Source organism: Sciurus vulgaris (assembly GCF_902686455.1).
Source record: "Sciurus vulgaris genome assembly, chromosome: 2".
Classification (NCBI taxonomy): Eukaryota; Metazoa; Chordata; class Mammalia; order Rodentia; family Sciuridae; genus Sciurus; species Sciurus vulgaris.
The window spans coordinates 190,655,446-190,672,843 of record NC_136462.1 but is presented as its reverse complement, the minus strand read 5'-3'; the positions used below and the strand labels follow the sequence as shown (position 1 = coordinate 190,672,843).

The following is a 17,398-nucleotide window of genomic DNA, read 5'->3' as shown; positions in this document are numbered from 1 at the left end:
GCTACTAAGTGGCAGGGTTGGGATCAGCACCATGAGACTCAAGTCCTTGCTCTTCCTCACTGTGCCCTGTTCATTTTCCATGTGTGGAAACTGATATCAGAGAGGACAGGGTCTTAACCAAGGTCAAACCCTGGGGCAGGCTCTCAGCCACACCTGGAATCCAAGCCTCCTTCGGTCTCCATCCTTCCGTGCTTCTTTCCTTTGTTCAGCGTACTCTGTGCCACATCCAGCAAGGCCCGAGACCCGGAGGGAGATAAGACCAGGGCCTTGACCTTGTGCACATCCCAGCTGCGTTTGCTGGCCACATTCCACCTCCTTCGACGGGTCTGGCCCTTTCAGGATCAGGTCCGCAGGGACCAGAGGTCTGGGAGTTCCGCTGACCGCTGACCTCTTCTTTAAAGTCCCCATGTTTTAGTTTCGCCTTTGCAACGTGAAGATACGAGTCGCGCCAAACCGCAGCTGAAATGATGGCCGTGGACGCTCCCGGTGCATCCCACGTGCTCGGGTGATGGGATGGAGGCCGGAGTGGAGGTGATGGTGTTGCTGGGGACGGGGGTGCACTGGTGGTGACCCTGGCGATGGTGGTGAGGTGGCCATGGAGGGACGATGGTGGTGGAAGTGAGAATAAAGGGTGGTCTTGGGACTTGTGATGAGAGGCGACGAGAGCAGGGCCCGTGGCCATGCTGCTTCCAGCGTGATGGCGGTGGTGGCGCTGGCAATGGGGCTGGCGAGGGAGCATGGTGCTGGCGGCGTGGCCGGTGCTGGTGGTACTGACCATCCTGGCAGAGGCGGCGAGGAGAGTCCATGGCAGTGATGGCTTAGTGATGGTGGTGAGGGTGGCAGTGGTGCTCTTTGCGTTGGGGACGATGGGTGGCCCTGGTGTCATGGTGGTGATGATGCTCGCGGTGCCAGTGCTCCTGGTAATGGTGGTGGGGAGGGGACGGGGATCGTTACTCACATGGCCCAGATGTCCCCAGTCCTGTCCTCTGATGAGCTTGGTCCACCCAAACGCCCTGTGGACCCCACCGCCTGTCCTGTCCCGGTGGGGCCTCGTCCTGGTCCTGTGCTGGTGGGGCCTCGTCCTGGTCCTGTGCTGGTGGGGCCTCGTCCTGGTCCTGTCCCGGTGGGGCCTCTTCCTGGCCCAGTCCCGGTGGGGCCTCATCCTGGTCCTGTCCCGGTGGGGCCTCGTCCTGGTCCTGTCCCGGTGGGGCCTCTTACTGGTCCTGTGCTGGTGGGGCCTCGTCCTGGTCCTGTGCTGGTGGGGCCTCGTCCTGGTCCTGTGCTGGTGGGGCCTCGTCCTGGTCCTGTGCTGGTGGGGCCTCGTCCTGGTCCTGTGCTGGTGGGGCCTCGTCCTGGTCCTGTGCTGGTGGGGCCTCGTCCTGGTCCTGTGCTGGTGGGGCTTCGTCCTGGTCCTGTCCCGGTGGGGCCTCTTCCTGGCCCAGTCCCGATGGGGCCTCGTCCTGGTCCTGTCCCGGTGGGGCCTCGTCCTGGTCCTGTGCTGGTGGGGCCTCGTCCTGGTCCTGTGCTGGTGGGGCCTCGTCCTGGTCCTGTCCCGGTGGGGCCTCTTCCTGGCCCAGTCCCGGTGGGGCCTCGTCCTGGTCTCGTCCCGCCCAGCCCTCACGCGGGATGCCTGCCTTCCTCCTGTGCTCTCCTTACAGACAATCATGCTCAGCTCTCCAGGGCGTCCCTGAGGATCCGAATCCTGGATGTGAATGACAATCCCCCAGAGCTGGCCACTCCCTACGAGGCAGTCGTGTGTGAGGATGCCAAGCCAGGCCAGGTACCACTGAGGGGACAGGAATGGGGCTGCCACTGGGACGGCCAGGGCACCCTCTAGCCTGGCCCAGAGTGGCTGGCCTCACCCTCAGCCCCGCCTCTTCGCCCTCCAGCTCATCCAGACCATCAGCGTAGTGGACAGAGATGAGCCCCAGGGCGGGCACCGCTTCTACTTCCGCCTGGTGCCTGAGGCTCCCAGCAACCCCCACTTCTCTCTGCTGGACATCCAAGGTGAGTTACTGTGAGCCACCCAACCCCCGGATGCATGCAGGGAGGGCCTGGCCTCCCCGCCCTCTTCCCTTATTATAGAAGGAGGGACTGAGACCCCCAGGGGACCAGTGTGGGGTCTAAGAAAGCTGGGCCCAGCTGGGGCTGTTACCAAACCCACTGGTCAAGCCACCAAGAACAAGCAGGGTGTGGGCTGGCAGAAAGAGAGGGGCATCCCAAGGGTAGAGAGTGGTCGGTGGAAAGATCCAGAGAGGGCACAGGCGAGGGTGGTCCTGGCGGGGGCAGAGTGGGGACGCCCGCTGTAAGTGACGGTGGAAGGAAGCCCCACACACGCTGTCCTCAGACCGTGGTTTGGAAGTGCTTCTCCTGCCCCACTTACCTCTGCATCCTCACGACCTCCCTGGAGGGTGGTTTCCCTGCCCCTCTGCCAATTTTCAGGTGATAAAACTGAGAATCTAAGAGGGAAAGGGACTACCCAGGACCCTACGGGGAGCTCAAGGCCACAGCTGCCCAGATGCAGGTGCTTCCTGCCCAGCTCACACTCTGGAAGCCCCCTGCCCGCGCCCCACAGCTGAGTCCTCAGTGAGACTCCACCCAGAGCTCCTCAGGAAGTTGAAATTTGAAGCCTTAAGGGGTGGACTGAGCGGGAAGCAGGTGCCAAGGCGCCGGGGTGAGGGCCCTGGGTCCCCGCTCCTCATGCAACCCTGGCAAGTGTCTGTCTGGCCCTCTCTGAACCTCAGTTTCATCATCTGTAAACAGGGGCTAATAATGCTCACCACTGCGAGTGGCTAGGTGGCCCTGGTGGGATGAGAGCCACCACGGTATATTGTTAGCACCTAGAACACACCAATTCCCACATCCAGCAATTATTTTTTGAGCAGGTCAGTGAGCATTACCGAGACTCTGCTTATGGGTCAAGTTCTGCTCTGGGCTTTGGCGATGCAATGGCAGATGGGACAGTCTCAGTCCTCTGGGAGTTTACAGTCCAGCGAGGCAGGACAGAAATGAAACACACTGGGGGTGACGGGCGGCTGGTGGAGGGAGGAATGAGGAGACCCACGACAACCTGGACCTGGTTTTGTTCATTGCTGGACCCTGGGTGCCACAGCAGTGCCGCCCATAATAGGTGCTCAGTAAAATGCGTTACATGAAACAAAAAGTAAGCCAGGGTGAGAGGAGAAGCTGCTCTAAGCAGGGTGGCCTGGGTGGGCCTCTCTGGGGGAGCTGTAGCAAGGAGGGTCCTAAAGGAAACGAGGAGCAAGCCGTGCAGATAGCAGGGCTGAGAACCATCTGGGTGGAAGAAACAGCTTCAAAGGCCCTGAGGTGGGAGCAGGGTTGAGATGGAAGGAGGCCTGCGGGCTAGAGTGGGCGAGAGACTGGGAGGAGAGGGAGTCAGAGCGGCCGGTGACAGCTCAGGTTGGTTCCGCCTGGCCCTGGAATGGTTCTGCCATCAACCCCAAGACCTTTACACCCCAGCTGACAAAGGGAGAGGCCTCGGTGGCTTCTGAAGTCAGACCCATCTGTATTTTCAGGAGCCACAGTAAAACTATTTAACAGCCAGCCTGGCAGCTCAGATAACCAATCAGAAAACACCTAACCACAACCAGAGCAGGGCCCTGAGCCCCTCTGTGCCCAGCATTAATCCTTTGGGGTTTGATGGTGTTAAAGTTGGGAGGACGCCTGGGGGACACCCGCGGGAAGGGCTGGAGGGACACGGAGCCCTAGCTCTTTAAACCTTTCTGGAAGTGTTTCAATATTTTAACCACCGTACAGCCCAGCCTACACATCTCTCCAGTGGTATTCTAAGCTGGCCCAAGACTCGCAGGTAGCCCTATCTCCAAGTTCACAATGCTTTCTGACCCTAGGGGCCTGGGTTGCATCCCAGCGGCTTTTTGACTTGTGACTCCCAGAGGGTGACCACCTGGTATAAGCCCCAGGGACAGCATGCTAAGGTCAGAGCAGCCACAAAGGTCTCTTCCTCCAGTCCCTGAGGCCCTTCCTGCAGCATGCCAAGCAAGCCCCTCCCCCTCACTGTATAAATATCCTAGGTGACAAATGGCTACCTCAACCCATCTGTTTCTTTGTACAAATTTGTAGCCAGTTTGGAAACGTGATTTATAAATATTGCTTTTGCAGCCAGGGATTGACACTGATGTATGTCAGGCCAGATGGATGGATGCAGAGCCAGGCACAGATCCCACCTAGAAGGGTAGGGTGGGGCCGGGGGTGGCCAGGGCTTCCCCAGCAGAAGCCAGCTGCTGCCCAGGAGGGTATCTCAATGAGTTCAGGGATGATGCTCAGGGAATCCCTTGCATGGGGTGGAGGATAGCCGGGACCAGAGCCCTAGGAACATATGTTCGCACGGCCAAAGACAGCAACCTGAGACAAACATCTCTGTTCTTGCTTGGCAACTTGAGACCCAGCCAGCGCCAGACACTCATTTCTCAAATCTGTCTACTTGGTTCCTCCACTACCGCAATTATCTCACTGAAAACACGCAGCCCTTCCTAACTGCTGGTCCACACCCATTCCTGAACTTAGGATCATCAACTTCCTTGCCCAGAAGGTAGGCGCAGCCAGGACAGGAACCATGACTGTCTTATTAATTGCTGTGCTCCCCAGGGGCTAAGAGTCTTGACATAAGGCGCGTGTTCAATGCGTATTTGCTATTGAATGAATGGATGACATGTCACTAGGTCACTTATTTGCCTAAAATCTCCCAATCAATGGCCTCTCTTTAAAAAAAATATAATAATAATAACCAAATTCCTTACCAAAGTCAGCCTCCAAACTGTCCATGATGTGCTCCCGCCTCCCCGCAGCCTCAGCTTGACTCACTCTAGCAGTCACCCCCGCCTCTTCAGCCACAAAGGACCACTTTAAGTTCCATGGACATATTACGTTTCTTCCAATCTCGTGGCCTGTGCCTGGGCTCTTCCCTTTGCCTGAAGTTGTTGCTCAGGACTCAGGAACAGTGTTCCCTCTTCCAAGAGGCCCAGCCCCACCTCCCAGGCTGGTCAAGTCCTCTGATGTGCTCTTCCTGCCCTTGTGCCCCACGGCACTCGCCATGGTTTGTGAAATGATCATAAACAGACCCAACTGTGCGTTTGTTGGATTAGCATTCATCTCTCCTGTTAGAGTTTGAGCTCAGATCCAGGACTGCAGGTAACTTAGCTCTGTGGTTCTCCCACAGTGACTAGCATGGTGCCTGGCACATAGTGGTTAATTAAGATTTGTTGGAGGAGAGGGAGGGAGGAAAGGAAGAAGGGAGGAGGAGGGAAGACAGATGGATGGGTGGGTGGAAGATGGACGTACAATGGATGATGGATGGATGAGGATGGAGAATGAGGATGGATGGATGGGTGGATGGATAGATGAACGGATGGATGAACAGATGGATGGATGGATGAATGATTTCACTAGATAAATTCAAATAAGTCACTTCTCTTGAGCCTCCATTTCCACACATATCAAAGGAAAATAAAGCCCCAGGTCTTGCTGATGAGGATTAACACAGCAATTTACTTAAAGTCTCCACACAGTCCAGATGCATACAAAGCATCCAGTCAGTGCATAGAGTCCCACCCTGTTCCTTCTTTTCTCCACTCGCCCTTGAATTTCCTTTCTTCCCCAGTCAAAGGTGATGTCTTCATAGCCAGGGGACTCACCCTTTGGCAGAAGGGCCAGAGTCCAAGCCAAAGCTTGAGGATCCAGCCCATGACCACAGTTAGCCTAAGAGTCGTGATTCATTCAAGCATCGTTCCTCAAGACTGGCTCAGTGCCAGGTCCTGGCTGGCCAGGTAGTCAAGAGAGGGGCACTCGCTAGCTTAATGCAAGGTGACAAGGGCTGCAGCCCAACAGTGCCTGGCACCTGCATTATCAGAGCGGGGAGAGGGGCATAAATCCTTCCTTCCCAGGAAGCAGAGAAAAGAGGCCACAAAAAGGAGGTGACATTTAGCTGGAGCATGACAGATGAGGAATCTGCCCAGGCAGGAAGGTGGAGAGGGTGTTGCAAACAGCGTGTCCTGAGGAGTGGCAGGGAGGCCCAGCAGGGAGCAGGCGCGGGGTGCAGCCTAGGGAAATGGGGCGAGTGGGAAAAACATGACCCAGCATTTGTGGAGAATGTCTAGATGCCGGGGACTATTCCAAGGATTATGCATGAATTATACCATTTAATTTTCACATGTGATACCCTTTTTCTCAGTTTACAGTGAGGACACGAGGGTCCAAAGGAGCTGAATTTCCCAAGCTAGTAAATGATACACTCAGCATTCTATTTTAACACGTGCACGGAAATATTCAAATATGTGTAAAAGTTTTACAATAATATCATGGACCTTCCTGTGCCCGTCACCTCCTGGGTGTCTTCAACTCAGTACCAAACTTGTCTCATCTGGACATCAGGTCGCTTCCTGGATATTCCCCAGGTTACAAGCCAGTCCTTCCAAGGGCTCTTTTCCCTGTATTATGTCCATGGTGAGGAAGGTCAAATCTGGAGCACTGAATTGGGGGGCTGTTGAAGAAGGCCTGCTGGAGAAGGGACTGGTCCCCATCCTGAGGTCCTGGGTTTCCTTTCCAAAGCCCCTATGAGGCCTCCGTTTCCCTCTCCATATAAGAATAGGCTGACCTGAACCTCTGGGGCCACAAAGCTGGAGTGGGACCCAGGCTGCCAAAAATCTCAGTTCCAAGAGTCCAGCCCAAGGACTGTGAGGCTAGAAGGAGGCTGGAGGGCCTCCTTTAGTGAAGTTGGTGATTCATGGTGGGGCAGCAGCCCGCTGGGCTCCAGCCCTTCATATCACCATGTCCTGCAGAACTGAGAGTCAGGGCGCCTGACTCCCACAGGACAGGTATGCAGGAGGCAGGAGGGGCGGAGGAAGGAGGTGCTACCTATCACCTAGCCTCCCAAGTCCTGCCTGGCTTTCCCAGCAACAGGCTGAAGCCATGAGGACCATCTGTGCCAGTTCACACGGTCCTCTCTGGCTGCCTGCGTAAAAAGGAAAGTTGTGTATAAAGAGACCCTGTGTGCCAGGGTCCCTCATCCAGACCCAAGGCTGTGCGCCCAGTCTTATTGGCTTGACCTCTAAATGAGAGACTCCTGGTTCCAGGACTCTTGACTGGCATGAAGGACAGAAAGGCTCCTCAACCAAAGGCAGATGCTTGAGAGCATTCCCAGTCTTCCCGGATGACCTCCGACTTGTCATGGCCCAGTAAACCATGACCCAAGGCTCACAGGACTCCTAGGGTCAGAAAACACGGGGCAGCTGGAGTCGAATCCAGAACAAAACAGGCTGTTGAGATAATGATGAGAATACTTTTTTTTTTTTTTTTAACACAGTCAGGGTCAGGACCTTGGCCCTGCCAGGGACAGAATCTTGGAATAGCTGGGGACAGTACCTTGGCACAGCATGGAACAAAATCTTAGAAGAGCTGAAAACAGCATCCTGAGGCAGCTGGGAATAGAATCTGGGGACAGCCAAGGACAGCACTGTGGGCCGCGTGTCTAAGGACAGGCTCTTTGGGCAGCTGGGGCAGTAGCTGGGGAGACTGGAGAATAGACCCATGAGTCAGCGGGCTGCAGCTGTTTGGAGCACAGAGAGGCAAATCTCAAGGTGGAATCAGGAGGTGGCGGGTCGGGAGTTGACCCCAGGGTCACGCACCACCCCCTTCTTCCGGAGCAGACAACACAGCCGCGGTGCACACACAGCAGGTGGGCTTCAACCGGCAGGAGCAGGACGTGTTCTTCCTGCCCATCCTTGTGGTGGACAGCGGGCCGCCCACGCTGAGCAGCACGGGCACGCTCACCATCCGCATCTGCGGCTGCGACAGCTCCGGTGCCATCCAGTCCTGCAACACCACGGCCTTTGTCATGGCTGCCTCCCTCAGCCCCGGCGCCCTCATCGCTCTCTTGGTCTGTGTCCTCATCCTGGTCGGTGAGTCCACCGAGAGTCACCCGCCCCTCCTGATTGGCCCCCATCCCGGGGCCCTGGGTTTCCTTCCCAACTGACCGTATGCATAGGCCCCAGTTTCCCGCTTCCTAGAAGTGGCCTGGCTGGTCCCACCTCCCACAGGAAATCTCCTAGGTACATACTCCAGATAATGGTCCCCACCTGGGATGGCGCTCGTGCTGCCCACCTTGCCAGTCCAAAGTTCTCCCGCCCTTTAAAAAACAGGCGCATCTTTTACAATTTTTCTCCATAAAGATGACGCACGGCTGTGCGTCCAGGTGCTTTGCCCTATTATCTAGACCAGGAAACTGAGGCTCGAGAGCTAAGTGGCTGGTGGGAGGGTACACGGGTGGTCTTCCAGCTAGAAGTTAGATCTTCTCACCCTGTGTCCCCTCCTCTAGCTCCACCACCTGCTATGAATTTAAACTGGGAGCAAAACTTTGGGACACCTGGGGCAGAATCTTAAAACGTTGTGGAGGGGGTTTCAAATCTGCTACCAGTCCCACCCGCTGCCATCGAACCCCAAAGTGTTCCCTGAGAAGAGGTCAAGTTTCCGGAGCTAAATGGGATTCAAGCAGTCCCCTGGCTCTTATCCCAGGGGTGGCCACTGATGCCCCAGTCCTGCTGCAGCTGGGCTGACAGGGGTCCTCGGGATGTTCAGAGGGCAGCTTTGCTCGGTTCCCTGAGAGATGCCTGCTGCCCCCGCAGCCCACAAGGCCATCCTCCAAGGGCCGGCTGCACGTGGCAGGTCTTCCGCAGACCGGGCAGGCTCCGCCTCGCCAGCAGGCCCCGCCTCCTCCCCGCCCCCGCCCGTGGCTCAGAAACCCTTTTTCCAGCGGGTGCACTTTACAGCGGTTTCATTTTCCGAGGCAGTGCAAACAAATTTCTGCCTAATTGCCCACAAACGAAGAAAGTGCACATCAGTGCTCTAAAGGTGACGGGCGGAATCGCTGATCAAGCCTTGCACATCTGTCGCCTGCCTCCCGCAATCCCCACCATCTGCTCTCGCGGGCATCCCCCTCTGCAGATCCCGGCTTCCAGTTCTGAAAGCTGTCCATCCATCTTTCCCACTTGTCTCCTGACACCTTCCTTCCCTCGTGCCCTCCTTCTAGGCCTGGCCAGATCCTCAGCTTCATCCCTATCTTAAGCTACCTTAATAGGTGGTAAGCCAGTAACCTACCCAATGACCCCAGCAGCTGGCTCTGGCCACTGACCTGACTGGAACTGCCTGGAGCAGCAAGAAGAGTCTAATCCCTGATGCAGTACCCAGCACATGTCTGTCCATCCATTCACCCACCCACCGTCCACTTACATATCCAGCCAGTGAGTCCCTCCTGTTGTGGGTACTGGGTCCATCAGTAAACAAAAGGGACTTTTAAAAGCCCTAACTGAAAAGTCAGGGGTTGCCATCACCAAGATGGAAGAGACTGAGGTTGGGGAAAGGCGAAAGATTATTATTTCCACTTTGGACATGTTAAGTTTGAGATTCTCTTGGTCAATCTAGAGGACATGTTGAGTAGGAAATTGGATGTACAATCTAGATTCCAAGGGAGCAGCTCAGGCTGGAGCCTGAGATATAGGAGTTGTCAGTTTCTAAATGGAATTTAGAGCCATGAGACTGGAGGAGAGCATCAAGAGAGGGAGGGTGGAGTCCTGGGACTCCTAATGTTAAGGGGTCAGAGAGGAAGGAGAAACCTGCTTAGACGATTGAAAAGGAGCATTCAGGGGTATGAGAGAAGGAGAATGTGGAGTCTTGGGAGTCAAGAAGGGGCGCCAATTCATTCATTCACTCACCCTTTCATTCACCCAGGTCTCCACTCGAGTATTCATTCCTTCCTCCATTCATTCCGCAAGCATGCTTCAAGTGTTTTCTGCACACCAGGCACCAAGCTAGGGCGACATTTCCAGGTCCTTGGGAACAGTCTAGGGTGTGTATTTCTCCATACGGGAGACAGACATGTTAACACAGCAAATCTGGTCTACAATAGCGCAGAAGCCGTCTCTTCGTCACCCAGAGACCTTGTGAAAGCAGAGTGCTGGGCCCCACCTAGCAGATCTAGGATGGAACCTGAGGACTTGCATTTCTAACAAGTTCCCCAGGGACTGCTGCTGCTGCTGTTGGCCCAGAGGCCAAACTTTAAGAACAGAGGGACAGACGGAGGAACTCCTTCCCAGGGGATCTTGGAAGTGAAGGCGCCAAACCTGGCCTGGTGGCTCAGGACTCCTGAGACCCCAGGACTTCTGGAGTGAACCGAGGAGGTCAAGGGTCAAGGACATCTTTCACTGCCCCCAGCTCCCTGTGTCTTTCAGCTGGCCCCTTCACCCCCCAGCATCTAGAGTAGGGTGTATCTATAGAGTTGAGGACGGAGACCTCAGAGGCTGGATCCAGACCTCAACATCCATGAAAACCCTTAACCCTCTATTTGCCACCCCCTCGTCAATGCTGATCTCGCCTCCATTTGCACACCTCCCGAGATGGGTAGCTCACCACCTCTCCTGTCAGCACGGTTCTGACTGTGAGAAAGGTGTTTTCTTGAACAGAAATTAGGAAATTTGCATGAATGAGGAGTCCCCTGCTCCTCTGAGGGACTGTGCAGGGGGCGGGGCGGGGGTCCCAGTAATGCCCTGGGACCCTCACTCTGCGCCCTGTGCATCCCACACAGTGCTGGTGCTGCTGATCCTCACCCTCAGGCGCCACCACAAGAGCCACCTGAGCCCCGACGAAGACGAGGACATGCGGGACAACGTCATCAAATATAACGACGAGGGCGGCGGCGAGCAGGACACGGAGGCCTACGACATGTCGGCGCTGCGCAGCCTCTACGACTTCGGCGAGCTCAAGGGCGGCGACGCGGGCGGCGGCGGCGGCGGCGGCGGCGGCGGTGGCGGTGGCGGCGGCGGGGACGCGGGCAGCCCCCCGCAGGCCCGGCTGCCCTCCGAGCGCCACTCGCTCCCGCAGGGGCCGCCGAGCCCCGAGCCGGACTTCTCGGTGTTCAGGGACTTCATCAGCCGCAAGGTGGCGCTGGCGGACGGGGACCTGTCGGTGCCGCCCTACGACGCCTTCCAGACCTACGCCTTCGAGGGCGCGGACTCGCCGGCCGCCTCGCTCAGCTCGCTGCACAGCGGCTCGTCCGGCTCCGAGCAGGACTTCGCCTATCTCAGCAGCTGGGGGCCGCGCTTCCGGCCCCTGGCCGCGCTCTACGCCGGCCACCGCGCGGACGACGAGGCCCCGGCCTCCTAGCCCCCGGCCGCCGCCGCGTCTCCCCGCGCTGCCCCTTCCCCGTCCCTCCCCTCCTCCCAGGCGGCCCGATCGGAGCGCGGACTGGCTGGGCCGCTCTCTCCCCGCCTCCAGCGGTGCAGCTCTGGACTCAGAGGTGCGGAAATAGGACCAACGTCATTAAAAGGGAAGGAGAGCCGGCACTGCGTGGCTCTGGGGTCAGAAAAGGAGACGCTGGAGGCGGGGGTGCGTGGGGAACGGAACGGGCAGGTTGCTCAGCCGTGGCTTGCAGGGCATGCTAGAGCAGGACGATGCTGAGACGCCCCCTCCCAGGTTTCCTCGCATCAAAGCGAAGAGGAAAGAAGGGCTGTTCATTTACTAAGCACCTACTGTGTGCTGGGACGCTGTGTGCAGACCATCTTAGTCGTCACAGAAACCGTGAGGTGGGATCCTGCAGGTGCCAGATGGGGAAGGCCTCCCAGAGAAGTGGTTGTGACCTGTCCAAGGACACCTAGCCAGTGAATGGTGGAGCCTCTGGCACCAACCGGCTGCCTGGCCTTGGCTATGTCGCCTCATTTCTCTGGGCCTCAGTTTCCTCATCTGTCAAATGAGGTTAATAACAGAACCTACCTCGAAGAATCGTGAGGATAAGAAGGGTTCAGATGTGTCAAGTGGTTAGGGCAGTGCCTGGCACATAGTAGGTGTTCAATAAATGTTAGCCTTTGTTACTATTATTATTTCTGTCTTTATTAGAAGCCCAGTGTGTCTGCCTCCAATTCTGAGCTCTCTCCATGGCCCCAGATGCCTGCCCTTTTTCCAACATCCCCAGGGGAAATGGAATTGGTCCCAACTGTCAGTTCCCCATCAGAGGGAAATAGGGGTGTCCCCAGTGACTGTTGAGCCTTCCAGAGTCTCAGGTCACATCTGGCAGGAGTGACAAGAGAAGACAAGCTGGACAGCTTGAGAACTTTGACAGAGGGGTCAAAAGCCACTGGGCACTGGGGAAGTTGTTTGTCTGATCTGGAAACTCATGAGTCTTCTCATCCCTGAACCCTAACTTAAGAACCCCTGCACGAAGTCATCTCCAGGAGTTTCCAACTCTGAACCATATTACGAGATGCTGGCTATTTGTCTCTCCGCCGCAGTCCCAGCCCTGAGTAGCTCCTTCACTCCACATTGATCCAATGTGAATCCCAGCTCCTGCTAGCTAGGTGTCCTTCAGAAATGGTCTCAATGGCTGAAGTCTCAGTTTCCTTATCTGTAAAGTGGAGATAACGATGGCTTCTCCCAAAAAAGGGTTCTTGAGGTTTAAAGGAGATAATGAATGATCAGCTCTGGTCTAGTGCCTTCCTGACGCCTGGCAAGTGCTCAATAAATGTTCATCAGCCTTATTTTTTATGCTCCCGGAGAGCTTTCATTCATTCCCTCCACATTTGCCAAGGTCCACTGTGACAGATCCTGAGATGATCACTGTGTCCCGAGTGCCTTGCCGGTGTTATTTTGCTAAGTTAGGTACTGCCAGCCCCAATGCAGTGAGGACACAACTGCGGGGGTCGCAGCTTGCCCAGGTGGTGGTAGGTGGTTCCTTGCAGCTCAGAGCCCAGCTCAGGGAAGGGAGGCTGTGGGGAATAGAAACAATGTTTCTGTGTGGTTAAGATGTAAGGAAATGAACTAAAGCACTGAAGAAAGATTGAAAAACTCCTGGAGGATGTTTTGAAGGATGAGTCTGAGATCATAGGAGAGGAGCAAGCCTGAGTGTCCTGGCAAGGCAGGTGGGGGAGGGGCTGGATGGGGGTCGAGAGCGGGGAAGGCTGGCCAGGGGGGCTGTGGAAGTCAGGCTGAGGAACTCACTTGGCTCACCTTGAACGTGTCTGCTGGAGTCCATGCCGGGTGGTTAATGAGAGGGAGGTGGGGTTAGTGTGGTGGACGCAAGTTCATCTCATTTCACCCCAGGTGAAACCCTTAGCCCATGGCTCCTATAGTTTGTCCTACAAATGGTGACTTGGGGACCAGGGAGACCCCCTGCAATCCTTCTGAGGCTGAGCACTGCCATCTGTGTTGCAGAGGGGGAAACTGAGACTCACAGGAACGGAGTGACTAGCTTAAGGACACCCAGCTGGTGAGGGACACAGGGACAGAGCTGGGACATTTCCCCCGACTCCAAATCCATTTCTTCCACACACACTGCTTGGCTTGACAGATTCTCACTCTGCCAAGGAGGTTGTTATGGGAAGGTTATGGGAAGGTTGTCTAGAGAAGGACACACGGACATGGTGTCACTGGTTTTTGAACATCTTGTCCAAATCTCACACATGGGAAAAGACTTACCAAGGTCACGTGGAATTAATGATCTTGCCAAGGAGTAAAGAACTTTATTCAACCAGATTCACTTTCTGAGCCTACTGTTTATTTGCTGTGTGACTTTGGACAAGTTATTTACCCTCTCTGTGCCTCCATTTTCTTATCCATAAAGTGCACATGCTCAACACCTACTCTATAAGGTGCAAAGTTAAAACGCAGCCACATTGAGCACTTCCTGTGTACTCTACGGGCTTCATATGAATTAGCTCATTCAATTCCACATTGACCTAAAGCAGTAGCCCTTATGTTTTAGGTGAGGAAACTGAGGCACAGAGAGGTTAAAGACCTTGCCCAAGATCAACGAGTAGGTGGAGATGCTGAGATGGAAGCCTGGGCGCTCTGGCGCCAGCACTACCCATCGGCAGCACAGGCAGTGCCCGCACACGGTAAGCCCCAGGCAGCGGCTGAGTTCACTGGGCTCTTGAGCCTCCCAGGATTTCTGCTAGTCCCAGGGTAGGGCCACGTTCCCGTGGTCCCCTGTGTCTCCAGCTGCTGCATCTGCTCTTGCTGTCTCCACGGAACACTGGGCCAGCATGGAGTGAAGCCCAGTGAGTGCAGCCCCTTCTTCAGGTGCACGGGGTGTCCACGCACCACGCAGACCAGGAGCTTTTCTGAGGATTGGGTGTCGTGGAGAAGGCGCCAGTTGTGGGGTACACAGATTCTGCCTCGCTGGTTCCCTGAGGTCCCTCCAGGAAGAGGGCCAGATCCTCTGCCCGTTTCAGGCAGAGAAGAGGCCGCCTCAGCTCCGGCTCCAACTGGGTGCACCCAATTCTACCAAGGAGCTCGGAGAAGGAAGAGCCTGCCCTCCTTAAAAGGCGTAAGAGGATGGCAAGAGAAAGAGCCCGCTTCTGGTCCTCTCGCGGTCCCTGTCGTTATCGTGGTATTAAAGACCATTCAGGGTTTTGAGCAGGACCTGATGTACAGCTGACCGAGAATTTCAGAACCAAGGGTATGAATGACAATGACAATTATGGCAATAATGATGAGGACAGCCCACTTATGTGGCACTTGCTGCATGCCAGGCACTGTACTGAGCACTGTACATAATTAATATGATGAAGATAAGACTCACAGGGAAAGGACTCTGTGGTCACGGCACTTGGCACTTTCCATGACGTATCTTGTGTAATTTGAAACCGGTGCTTTAATCGGCCCTATCTTATGAGGATGGGATCCTAAGGGCCTGGGGCCATTTTACATGCCCTGCCCCCACCCCAGCTCTGCACAGGACTAGACAAATCAGACCCTCAGTGGGGTTTACGGAGTGGGGTAGATAGGAGAGAAGCAGCTGGGGAGAAGGGGACAAGCTCCAGATGGGTGGCAGAGCGGAGAGCAAGGTGGAGGCGGGCAGAGCTGGCAGGCCACAGTCCCAGCCTGAGTCTGCATCTCTGGTGTGCGCCAACGTGTGTGCATCCTGACATGGCTGCCAACACACACCAGGGCGGTAGAAAGCCAGCACCCAGCAACAGAGGTCAAGAATCAACCTCCCACCTCCTGATTTGGGCAGCTCAGAGAGCGGGCTGCTGTCATAGGGGGCAGCTAAGCGCCCGCATCCGTCAGCCAGCCGTCATCGCCACCCACCCCCAGGTCACGAATCAACAGCTCCACTTACCTCCTGCCAGCAAGCACACTCAGGCCAGCTCTGTCACTGGCCGCTGAGCCTTTGGAAAATATAACCCTGTCAGCCCTCACAATGATGCGAGAGGTCTCACGCTTCAGTGCACACACGGGTACAGGAGCGTGCTAGCACGTGACGCATGCACACATTGCACGGAGACGTGTCTCCCCCTCAGTGCACAATGCAGGTGCATGCATGTTCACTACCACATACATGATGCATCCTGGCAGGTCTGCAAATGTGGCCACGTGCCAGCACACCATGCATGTGCAGAAGCAAACTTTCATGTGGGCACTCACGTCTGCACATTAAGCAATGCCCGCCTCCCCTAGGATGTTCTCTTACATGCATGTACACGGGTGTCCACTGGCATGCTTCCACGAGCAAACATACTTCACCATTCAGGCATGCACTCTCACACGCGTGCCCCCAGAAACTCCATTCAAATGCACAGTATGTGTGCGTGTGTTCTTAGTTGTGCTCATACACATTAACATATAGCTCCACACTTTTGTTCATGATGCACATGCACACTTATGTGCATGTACGAGAAAGCACATGTAGCCTCAGGAAGTCTGACACAAGCCTTAAACTCAAGCACACGGTGCCCATAGTTGTGTCTGCACGTGTGAGCACCTGTGTGCATGACTGTGATATGTATGATCACCTACAAGCACCTGAACAGATAGGCATCCTCCAAGAGCTCAGGTCTACGCCAAGCGTCTGCACCTGCAAAATACATCCCCCTGGGCACCTGCCTCCCTGGATGTATGTTCCTCTGCTTCCAGACCCCTTGTCCTCAGGCACCTAACCACTTCCGTCCCCATGCACCTCCAGGCAGGCCCACCACGGTTCCCCACAGCCTGTGACACGTCTGCATTACTCCACAGAACAATACGCACACAGACACGTGTCTCCTCCAAAGCCCATCTCCCACACGTGGATGGAGTCAGATCCCTGGCACGTGGATGCTCACAACCCCCCTGGGGTGCAGCCTGCCCCAGCCCCGGATTGTCAGGTGTGCCGGGGACAGCAGGAATGGTGCCCACACACAGAAATCGCCACTCACGCAGGATTGCATCTGCTGCAAACTTCTCATCTGCTGTGCAAATGATGATTAAATGTTATTGTGCAAGAGAAAACGGCAAGGAGGGATTCATTAGCTTTATTGTCAGGAAGGACTCCATGGGCTCCAGCTCCCAATTCCAAGGCTGGCTTAACCCCCTGCATGCTGTGGGACACCAAGCACAGATGTGGGATCGCAGGGAATAAAGACCCCAGAGACAGAAATCACAGCTCTGGGCCCACATGAGCCAACCCAGCTGCAGAGAGCACTGCAGAGGGACTCATGGTGCCCAAGAGGCTGCTGCAGCCTTGCCCTTATTTGTTGGGTGGCCTTGGACTTGCTCCACTCATCAGCTCATCTCTTACCCCTGTCATGTCCCCAGAACGTAGAGGTGCAGATGTCATGGTCCTCTGGAGGCATGGGCTTCTCAGATGGAAAGGGATTCCAGAAGGACAACAGCAGGAGCAGAGGGCACTGTCTAGGAGGCAAGACATGCACAGGTCAGCTGGAGGACAGCTCCAACAGTCAGTCCCTCCAAGGAGCTTGGCCTTTTCCTGAGACCCATGGGGAACCATGGAAGGTGTGTGGATAGAGTTGACTCATAAATACAGGGCATCCACTTAGATCTGAATTTCAGGTCAATGACAAATAACTTCTCCAGTATTAGTATCCTAAGTACTGCCCGGGATAGACTTATGCTAAAACACTTACACATCGTTTATTTGAAATTCCCATTCAACTGGGAATCTTGTATTTTTATTAGTTAAATCTGCAACTTTATGTGCAAATTGACGTTTTTGAAAGATCACCCTGGCTATTGTGTCCAGGTTAGATTAGTGGGTAAAAGAAGTCAGGATGGGAGAGGTATCACGGTCTTGCCTTCTTCCTTAGCCAGGAAATCCCCTCGTTTTAACTGGACACAAGGTCATTGATTACGATGACCACATTCCCCACCCTCTAGTACAGCTGGGTTTTGCCTGGACTGTCTCAGCCGATACAGACTAAGCAGAACTGGCATGCGACTGCTTCTGGTTCACTCCTTAAACTACTGCTCATTCATGCCTTTTTGCCTCCCTCTTCTGCCCCTTTCTCCTCTCTGCTGGCTGCACACATCTGAGATGGCTAGAGCCCAAGCAGCCACCTTGGACCATAAAGACAGAGGTTCTATCCTACGGAAGGCCAGACAG

The 17,398-nt window shown here is 55.4% G+C and overlaps 1 protein-coding gene across 1 annotated transcript in view; it reads left to right on the top strand.

The window, feature by feature from the left end:
• CDH22 (cadherin 22) overlaps positions 1–12,872 on the top strand; it is a 115,816-nt gene extending 102,944 nt beyond the window's left edge. Inside the window, exons 9-12 of the mRNA XM_079127933.1 lie at positions 1,659–1,780; positions 1,890–2,007; positions 7,683–7,934; positions 10,613–12,872. Coding sequence (XP_078984059.1) covers positions 1,659–1,780; positions 1,890–2,007; positions 7,683–7,934; positions 10,613–11,190 — 1,070 coding nt within the window. The 3' untranslated portion in view covers positions 11,191–12,872. The remainder of the gene's footprint in view (positions 1–1,658; positions 1,781–1,889; positions 2,008–7,682; positions 7,935–10,612) is intronic.
• The last annotated feature ends 4,526 nt before the right edge of the window (positions 12,873–17,398 follow it).